Raw genomic sequence first — 10,730 nt, 5'->3', positions numbered from 1 at the left:
ATAAATGCTTGTCACAAAAATAACACCGCAGATTACACCTAGAAACAAACCTAAATTCTGAATGTTTTTTAAAAAAAAACTCTACACTACAGAGGATGGTTGGTTAAAATATAAAGTTTCTTGTTTTAGCTCTAAGAAGATTGTGTGCATTCACAAAATAAAATACGCTTTTATTTTTTTCTTGACTCCATTTTTAAGTTGTTTGTTTTTTTTATTTTTTTTATTTTATTAAAATTAAAATAAAAGAAACAAACTCAAATTAAAATAAAAGAAACAAACTCAACTTACTTATTTCAATAGTTTTAATCCATTCCATTCTCTCCCCCATAGGTCGCTCCTAACACCCGGCCTCACCATGATCCCGGCCTGTACATGCAAGGCGGTGGCCTGTCTCGATCCATACGTCTACGCCATCTCGCATCCCAGATACCGTCTGGAGCTATCCAAACGCATCCCGTGTCTGGGCATCAAGGAGAAGGAGCCGGAGAAAGAGACCGCCTCCGCACTTGAACATCAGATCTTGAGTTTCCAGAAATTGGCAACGTGGATGGCTTTTGGGTTTGCTTTCATGAGGTCTTCTTGAGGTAATACATGTACATACCTGAACACATCCATAGGTGATTGATAGACTCTGAGAGAAAGAGACCGCCTCCGCCCAAACCGAAGCTACGACACCACACTAGAGCGAGTGAATCGATTCGATATCCATTCGTTGAAATCGAACATCAATAATCTAAACTCGATATCGAAAAATCGATACTAACAATCGATGTCTTCTAGGTCCTCCTCTTAAAAGGAAAACGAACATTATCCCATCAGGATAACATCCGAAACGGATGGGAATCGAACCCGCGGCCTAGCGCTTACAAGCGTATAATATATGTACATACCTGAACACATCCATAGGTGATTGATAGACTTTGCGCAGGCACATGACCTTTCCACAGGGCGCGCACACCTTCCTCCTTCACTATGGTAGTTACAGCTTGGAATAGGCCCCTGTATTTACCGCCTAACTGAGGGTCAAATGATTCCACCTGTAACTGAAAACATTAAATCAAGGTTGTTAGAATTAATGTTAGCATGATGCCACAAGGATCTCTTTTCTCTCCCTTAACTAAATAAAAAGTTGATATCGTCAAAATAATAATAATAATAATAATAATAATAATAATAATAATAATAATAATAATAATAATAATAAAAAATAAAGTTGATATCAAGTCGAAGAAAGGAGCACAGGATAGGAGAAAGTAAGTAAGTGGATAATGGAAACAGTAAGTAGAGGTTTGATAGAAGGAACTGTAACTTCCAGGGTATTATCGTCCCGAAAGCAAAGAGAGGAAGACAGGATAAGAGAAAGCCAGGCGTTCCGAGAACGAACTTGATCCGTTTAGGATACAGTTCGCCCTGGGCGGAAATCGAACCCGCGACCTTCAAGCCACTGGACCAACCTGTGCAAGTAAACTTTCTTTATCAACCATGACCATCTAAACTAGTCAGAAAAAAAGTCTAAATAGATAAAACAATATTTCAATCGAACAAAAAAAGTTCAACAAAAATATCCAGATCGAAGGCCAGCCACTCACCATCAGGTAGTCCTGACAGGTAGACCTGATCAGGTACAACTGACGAGCACACATACTATCAGGTAGACCTGACAGGTACGGCTGAAAAGGTCCGTCTGTCAGGTATACCTGATACCTGATGAGCACACACTATCAGGTGTACTTGTCGTCAGGTCTACCTGATAGTGAGTGGCTGGCCTTACAAACCGGTTTCCTGAATGCAGCTGCTTATCAGAGGTACCTAATTAATATGTTAAACGTTCATTCTCTTATCAGGCTATTTCGTTCATGTGCTTCCCCAAAATGGTTTAAGAGTGTTTTCCTACCTGATACCTGATGAGCACACACTATCAGGTGTACTTGTCGTCAGGTCTACCTGATAGTGAGTGGCTGGCCTTACAAACCGGTTTTCAGAATGCAGCTGCTTATCAGAGGTAGTTAATGTGTTAAACGTTCATTCTCTTATCAGGCTATTTCGTTCATGTGCTTCCTCAAAATGGTTTAAGAGTATTTTAAGGGAAAAAATCCGCCTTAGATATCATCCAAGGAGTACTCCTTTGTTTACAAAGTCTCTAAAGTTCCTTAGTATTTAAGGAGTTTGCTATAAAAAGGTAAAGCATTAAAATATAAAGTAGTCAATGTGCATCGCTTTTGAATAGAAAGCATTTTCTTTGATTTTTAGGGCGGATTTTTTTTCTTCTTCTTCTTCTTCTTTCTTTTTTTCAGTATAGTTAGCTTGGAGAGTAGCGCATCTGCCTTGTAGGAGCTAGGTCGCGAGTTCGATTTCCGCTCGGGTCGCCCTTTACCCTAAACAGATAAGGTTCGTTCTCGGAACGGCTATCTTCCTCCCCATTTTGGGGAAGATAAAATCTCAGTAATTACAGTTCCCTCTCTCGAACATAAAAAAAAAAACAAAAAACCAAACAAACTTCTAGTTCATTACCTGGAATCGAATCTTGAGCACATCAAATGGCTGACACACGGCCCGAGTAATTCCACCGCTAATGCCACCTGCCAGGACGTACTTGTAGCTTGCGATGTTCAACACATCGTTATGCCCTAGCGGCATAGCGCGACACCATTTGGAGCAATTAGCGCGACACCATTTGGACTTAGCGCGACACCATTTGAGCTTTTAGCGCGTGTTGGCCCCTTGCCTATACTCGGACTACTTGGATAGCTTGAATTGAAGAAAAATAAAAACTCATGTGAAAAATATGTGACATACTGGCTGCTCCATCTTTAGAATCCCAACACCTAGAAAGCTAAAAATTTGGTAGGAATATTCCTAATATGAGAGAAAAGAAAAAAGAGGGGAAGAAAAAAAGTAAAAGAAAGAAAAATGGATGAGCAAGACATGTGCAATGACCGGGAAAAATAAAGAACTTAAGAACAAAACTTTGAAAAGCCATAAAAATATCTCCTGGTTTCAGAGCTATGCAAATTGGCCAATTGGTCGCCCAATAGGGCTCTTGGGGCCCCATAGGGGTCCTTTCTGAGTTAACTTGAGCGATCCAACTGATCCACCTTATAGAAAGCTAAGTGTGAAGGGCAACCACTCGTAAAAGGTTGAGTGTGAAGGGCAACCACTCGTAAAATTTGTAGCCAAAACCAAATAATTAGTCGCCCAATAGGGCTCTTGGGGCCCCATAGGGGTCCTTTCTGAGTTAACTTGAGCGATCCAACTGATCCACCTTATAGAAAGCAAAGGTTGAGTGTGAAAGCCAACCAGTCATAAAATTTGTAGCCAAAACCAAATGTCAGCCCAAAGCAATCACCCTAGTTAGGGCTGATAAAGAGGCTGACGAAAAAAGCCGACCCCATCTGTACACGGGAAAAGGCGAAGAAAAAGAAGACTCAGTACATATTTTGTAGTCTGTAGGTATCTATGTATCTCCGACTTGTATGTTTTAGAAATTGATGTTGTTCTAGATACCTATTGCCTATTGGTTGGATACCAACCACGCGTAACGTTGCTTAATTTGAGTGATCCACCTTGTAGAACCCACGATACATTTTGTCTGAAGCTATTCCAATACCCACTGCCATGATCATAGTGGATTTCTCCTTCACTTGAGCCGCCATACGCTCGAAACAACCTGAAGAATGGATACAATGTAGAGACGTGCATCAAAAGGTTATAGGGCTGATTGAGGGGCTGATGAAAAACGCAGACCCCGTCTGTACACGGGAAAAGGCGAAGAAGAAGAAGAAGGCCTGAATAATTACCCTATTTTATTCTATTACATTAAATGGGGAACTTTTCTAACGAAATTGCTGTGTGCGGAGTCTAGTAGATAATAGCTAGGACTATTGCACCCAAAAGAAAATACCAGTTAACGAGACATTTTAGGATAAATTCAGCCCCTGGGGGGGAATCGAACCCGCGAGCTAACGCTTACAAAGTAGACGCGCTACACTCAGGATAACTTCCAACTTTACTAGGCTGACACTCTGGTGTTTAATAGTGGCTAACTCGCCAGTTATGGGTTCCTGATCTTGTGGTCAATCAGTTTGGAAGTAATAAAGGCAGTCGAATATTTGAACTTGACCGAACTGCACGGAAGTTTTCTCTCGCTATTTTAAACCCTCTAAACATGGTGGCAGGATTTGCAATCATGATATCGAAGAAGGCAGCAATCATTTCTGGGTCCTCGAAGGCGGCCACTAGCGCCCCGGGGCCACAAATTCGGCGCCCCGGGAAGAGCCGCCGATTTCATGGACATGTTCAATGATCCTGAGCTAGTGGCCGCCTTCAATCTAAATTCAAAGCCTAGTATTTTCATCGACTGACTCTTATTGTTTTCTTTTCAGTTCAGCTCAGTGAGGAGACCCTGTCCCTCCTTCAGGACAATGAAAACGATCCTGAGACCAAACCAGGCCTGTTCCAAGGAGACATGGCCCTTAACGATGAGGTAAGATAAGAATATAACACACAACCTAAAACCGAGGTCTTATCGTCCCGAAATCGAAGAGAGGACAGGATAGGAGAAAGCCAGCCGTTCCGAAAACGTACTTTATCTGTTTAGGATAGCATGATGGTAGACTCCGTAACTTTGTGAATTTCAGTTTCTATTGAAAATTTGAAAGGACCGGACCGTAACTTGGAAAATTCACAAAAGACTTTTGTGAATTTTTTAGGATAATCGAACATGCGACCTAGCATAAGAGGTTTGATGGAGGGAACTGTAACAAAGGAGGTCTTATCGTCCCGAAATCAAAGCGAGGAGTACAGGATAGGGGAACATGGAACAAAAAGAGGGGTACAAGTGGTGCTTTATTCAGACTGTCAGCTTAGGACAAGTTGTTCTATTATACTAACAGTTTACTGTGGGTGAACCAATATTTCAGGTGAAAAAATATTTCAGACAGTAACAATTTATATCACGGAATTCGTTTCACGAGATTTTTTTTTTTTTGAGGGCTTTAAATTTAGGGTAAGATTTCGGTGGTGCTAGATCTTCGGGGCTTTTGTCCATTTTCTTAAGTCACAAAAGGAAGCTTGGGTAGTGAACAATTGTGACAATTAGGAACCTTTTAGGATACCGTTCGGATCCTTTTCAGTAATTAATGTGTTTTTTTTTTAATTAAAACAATGAAATGAAGTTTTCCTTCCTGTCTTGACCGGAATAAATGCAGTGTTTATATTTCCCAGCTGTCGGATTTCATCATACACTTCGGGTAAGTGCCGTGCCACAAATAAAAAGCTGGCGCCTAAAAAACCTCTATATTATAGCGGTCAAACTTTCTTGACTTGGTAGGGCGGAGCGCTACCGCGCTCCTTGATTCTAATCTTGACTAGTAATGTAAGAATGGCCACTCACCGTTAGACTGTCTGACAGACTTAGATCACGGACCGTGTGGCGGAAACTTCTGTATTTTAGACCGTCTGAAAGACAGAAGCTTTTTTCCGCCTGATAGACCGTCCATCTGAGCGTGAGTGATTGGCATAATTTAGAGTAAAACTGTCACAGTGACTAATCGTACTTTTTGTGATTTTCAGACCTTCACATGGCAAATGCGATTGGCGCTCTCTCTGGTGACCATCTGATCCTCGTGATTCTATTGGTCGGTTCAGTACATCACGTGGGGACTCGGAGCGTCCTAAATATACCCACCATACCCGATGTTGTCAAACCTATGCTACCCGAAACTCGTGAGTAAATAAAAACGAATTATCTTAATGTAGGTAATTATCTTAATGTAATGTAATTAACGAATTATCTTAATGCTTGTTACCTACAAATGCCACAAGAAAGTGAATTTTAACAAAGAACTACTCTTTTCAATGAACTACCTACTCAATCAATGGGTCAGATTATACACACCTACCCATAGGTAGACATAAATGAGTTAGAACTCATAAATCATAACTCTTTTTCTATATTGACTCATTAACTGAGTAGTCCACAGTTAAATATTTCCGATTTGCAATTTTATTATAACTCACTAACTCTCTTAAATCTATATGCCCTGATTAACCAAATCACAATAACGTGAGTCGATTGCCCGAATTACAAGACATGTTTGATTTGCCAAGTATAATCAGCACAGAAGAGAGAGAGAGAGAGGTGGACCCGAAATCTAAATTCAATCGAACCCGCGGCCTAGCGCTTACAAGGCAGACGCGCTACCAACTAAGCTAACTAGGCTGGCAGGATAGGAGAAAGCCAGCCGTTCCGAGAACGTACTTTATCTGTTTAGGATAGCATGATGGATGATGGTAGACTCCGTAACTTTGTGAATTTCAATAGGAGAAAGCCAGCCGTTCCGAAAACGTACTTTATCTGTTTAGGATAGCATGATGGTAGACTCCGTAACTTTGTGAATTTCAGTTTCCATTTAAAATTTGAAAGGACCGGACCGTAACTTGGAAAATTCACAAAAGACTTTTGTGAATTTTTTAGGATAAGTCCGCTCCAGGCGGAAATCGAACATGCGACCTAGCATAAGAGGTTTGATGGAGCATAAGAGGTTTGGACCTAGCATAAGAGGTTTGGTGGAGCATAAGAGGTTTGGACCTAGCATAAGAGGTTTGTCAACCATTATCAATCCACTGCTGGATGAAGGTCTCTTCCAGGTTTTTCCAAACAAATCTATCTTCTGCTGTTTTCTTTCAATCATTACCGGCTATTTTCTTAATATCATCTTGCCATCTCAGACGTGGCCTTCCTCTTCCCCTTTTCTTGTTTAAAGGAGGTCTTATCGTCCCGAAATCAAAGCGAGGAGTACAGGATAGGGGAACATGGAACGAAGAGAGGGGTACAAGTGGTGCTTTATTCAGACTGTCAGCTTAGGACAAGTTGTTCCATTATACTAACAGTTTACTGTTTAGAATAGAATAGAATATAGGTACCTTGTTTATCCTGCCAGAATGAGACTGAAAAGTCCCTTACTCCCGCAGTCTAAACAAGGTCTTATTTATTTTCATAGGTAGGGTTTACAAATATGCAAATACGAGTATAAATATAGGTTTGTTTGTTTAGGATGAAGTTCGCCCCAAGCGGGTATCGAACCCACAACCCAGTGCTTATCAAGTTGCTATTTTTTCTCACCAGGTGTACGATTACTGGCGCGTCGGACTGAGATGGGATGTGTTTCCGGAGAAACTGTGGAAGAATCGAACGGTGCCTTATGTGATTAGCCCGCTCTATGGTAAGTCTCAACTCTGAAGTCACTTTATGATGTCCCAAAGGGTTAATTAGGCCAAGTAGCTAGGCTTGCACGGCGGAGGTTCCGGATTCGATTCCCGGCGGGGTCGAAGTTTTTTCCGGCCCTGTGCTTGGAGTTCGGGGTGCACTCAGCCTCGTGGGGACAATGGAGTATCTACACTAATCGAGTAGCGACCAGTGGCGGTATTACGGGTGTAAAAAGATTTACCCTTTACCTCAGCAGTAGGCTATTACTACTAACTACTTCTTAAGGTGTGTCCAAAGATGGACTACCGGCCGTTGATCCACATCGACGCCCGTCAACTACATAATATGTGTGGATACATATTTATTTTCCTTCGCTTTTCCCATGTTCAGACGGGGTTGGCATTTTTGTCAGCCTCTCAATCAGCCTTGGGTTGATTGCTTTGGGCTGACATTTGCTTCTCTTCTCCTGATTACCAGGCGAGCGTCTTGACCACTACACCACCGAGGTTTTCGAAGGTCCGTAGAAGCTTAACCCATCCTTTAGGGCTGTTTGCCCCTACACCTAAGCCTCGGATTGTGCTTGTTGTGTATAGGTCATAATCGCCTGATGTCCCAAAGGGTTAATTAGGCCAAGTAGCTAGGCTTGCACGGCGGAGGTCCCGGATTCGATTCCCGGCGGGGTCGAAGTTTTTTTCCGGCTCTGTGCTTGGAGTTCGGGGTGCACTAAGCCTCGTGGGGACAATTGAGTATCTACACTAATCGAGTAGCGACCAGTGGCGGCATTACTGGTGTAAAAAGAATTTATCCTTTACCTCAGCAGTAGGCTATTACTACTAACTACTTCTTAAGGTGTGTCCAAAGATAGACTACCGGCCGTTGATCCACATCGACGCCCGTCAACTACATATGTGTGGATACATATTTATTTTCCTTCGCTTTTCCCATGTTCAGACGGGGTTGGCGTTTTTGTCAGCCTCTCAATCAGCCTTGGGTTGATTGCTTTGGGCTGACATTTGCTTTTCTTCTCCTGATTACCAGGCGAGCGTCTTGACCACTACACCACCAAGGTTTTCGAAGGTCCGTAGAAGCTTAACCCATCCTTTAGGGCTGTTTGCCCCTGCACCTAAGCCTCGGATTGTGCTTGTTGTGTATAGGTCATAATCGTACCCTTTTGTTCCTCAGAGACGGAGAGCTACATCACAATCTACAAGGCCATCTCTACCATCAACTTTATGACCTGTGTTAAATTCGTACCTTGGGACGGAAAGGCCAAAGACTATCTTCTCATCTGGCCCATCAAATATCCAGCAGGGTGAGTGCAAAAGAATCTATTGTGAATACAAATAAGAATAACAGTAGCCAGCCATTAAGAATAACAGTAACCAGCCATTAAGAATAACAGTAACCAGCCATTAAGAATAACAGTAACCAGCTATTAAGAATAACAGTAACCAGCCATTAAGAATAACAGTAACCAGCCATTAAGAATAACAATAACCAGCCATTAAGAAACCCAGTAACCAGCCTAGTTAGCTTTGAGGGTAGCGAGCTAGCGAGTCTGCCTTGTAAGCGATAGGTCACGGAGTCACGGATTCCTCCCCGGGGCGAACTTTATTAATTTGTTTAATATTCAGTTTATTATTATTCTTGATTTGATTTTTCGATTTTACTTTCATGTAATGATTTAAAATCATGACCAGAGCCCGTTTTCCCTCTATTCCCAATATCTTGTAATGTTTTCACATCCATTTATTGGCCTTGCTCAGCGTAGCTTAACATAGGTGACGCTAAAACCGGTCTTAAAATAACGACTGAAGTGTTATTTAAAACTTTCTCGCTTTGAGTTTATAGGTCGTCGCGACAAATTTCAAGATCAGAGCTCATTTGTGTGAGAAAATGTGACAAAAATCCCCCAAAAACGGGTTTTTTTGGCTTTATGGTTTTCTGGACAAAATTTGCACCACCACTTTCGTGTTCCTGGGAAAAAGGCCTTTAATTTGATATATAGGTCGACCAGGTTTGGATAAGTCCTTCTATGGGGACAGACGGAGTGACAGACAGACGACACCGAAGCGAATACAATAGTCCGTCCCTTATACCTTTTTATTACTATTGTAATTCAAAAAATAAATATATAATAATAAATAAATAAATAAAATCTGGTCTTCTCTTTTTATCAATTCAAAATAATCTCTAGGTTAACATTAACACAGAAAGCATTCTCTACCACCTAATCCTTGGAGTTGTATTATTGTGTGGTAAAATTCTCAAATAAGTAAGCAAATGATTGAAAGTGGGTTTCACCAACCTTCTTTTGAGACCCTAACAGCCTGTTAGCTTGACAGATCTGTCAAGCTCAAGCTGTGAAAAATAAAATGGAATTTAACAGGCTGTTAGCTCAACAGAGCTTCTAAGGGCTGAAAAACATTGATAAAATCTGGCCTGAGGCCAATGAAATATCAAATGATTCAGGATAAAATTCCATGTCTTGGCTGGGATTGAATCCTCTTTATCATGCAAGTGATGCTTTGACTACTACACCAGCACCAAGGCAGGTCTACAATGGGTCTCATTCTTATAAGAGGAGTTGTTATCAGTAGAGATAAGAGATTGATTGAAAGAAGCCAATAGTGATACCACATTCAATGCATCTGTTCCCAATAGTTAAATGAAGTTGCCTTGTGCATGGTTAGTATCTAGATGGGTGACCATCTGATCATGTGCTGCTGTCTTTTTTCTGTAATTATTCGGAAGCCACAGCAATGAAAAAGAAAGCTCCTTTTTGTGTTTAACCTAACCCTATAACACTGGTCACTGCTCATTTGTGACAGCTAATTTTTGAAGCAATTTTACATTGACGTGACTTCTGAACGAGTACACTTTTTTCCAACAAGCACTCAATGGGTGAGGTTAGTTTATGGAGGCAAGTAGCCAAAAGATGGATACTACTTACTACAGAGATTGTGGTGTAGTGGTTAGTGCCGTGGACTTTGGATCTGGAGGTTGGTGGTTCGAGTCCTAGTCAAGTCATAAAATTTAGCATAGTGCATTTAGCAGGGAACAACATTAGTGACAAGCATTTATGCTCAACACAATTAAAATTCCTTTTTTTTTCCTACAGAGATTGAATAATGGTCTCAGATAATGGTACATACCTGGGATTTCAATGTCTTCAAATTTGTAGGTTTGTCCAAAAGGATTTCAAGGGCTCATTTTGGGATAAGTTGATAGGTAGGTAGGTAATTGAAAAGTTTATTTTGTAATAAAATCACCAATTATATGAGGTAAAACAACTTTTCTGGACTTACTGGATTTAAAAAAAGTTTTTCAGTACATACATCTACCTGCACTTTTGAAAATTTTATCAAGATCAAATATCAAATTTTGAAAACTCCCGCGCACAAGTTGAAGATAAGCGATACGGTGCGTCCACATGTACAGATAAAGAAGTCTGTGCTAGAAAGGTTCGTCCACACTTACGTTGTAGGTACCTATCGACCTGACGTAAAATAAGAAGGAATCT

General features: G+C 41.0%; 1 protein-coding gene across 3 annotated transcripts in view; it reads right to left on the bottom strand.

The window, feature by feature from the left end:
• LOC103510193 (mitochondrial thiamine pyrophosphate carrier-like) overlaps nt 1–10,730 on the bottom strand; it is a 45,503-nt gene that overhangs the window by 17,982 nt on the left and 16,791 nt on the right. Inside the window, exons 1-3 of one of the 3 annotated variants that reach the window (XM_026824319.1) lie at nt 10,359–10,560; nt 2,512–2,748; nt 891–1,043 (exon numbers count right to left, since the gene is read on the bottom strand). In XM_026824319.1, the coding sequence (XP_026680120.1) occupies nt 891–1,043; nt 2,512–2,637 (279 nt within the window). In that variant the 5' untranslated portion in view covers nt 2,638–2,748; nt 10,359–10,560. Of the gene's footprint in view, nt 1–890; nt 1,044–2,511; nt 2,749–10,358; nt 10,561–10,730 lie in introns of those variants that run through there. The other 2 variants (XM_008474840.3, XM_026824318.1) reach the window with 2 other exon arrangements.

This window comes from Diaphorina citri, unplaced genomic scaffold (genome assembly GCF_000475195.1).
Source record: "Diaphorina citri unplaced genomic scaffold, Diaci psyllid genome assembly version 1.1 scaffold572, whole genome shotgun sequence".
NCBI lineage: Eukaryota > Metazoa > Arthropoda > Insecta > Hemiptera > Psyllidae > Diaphorina > Diaphorina citri.
Note: the sequence above shows the minus strand (reverse complement) of the source record. Positions and strands in the feature narration are given on the sequence as shown.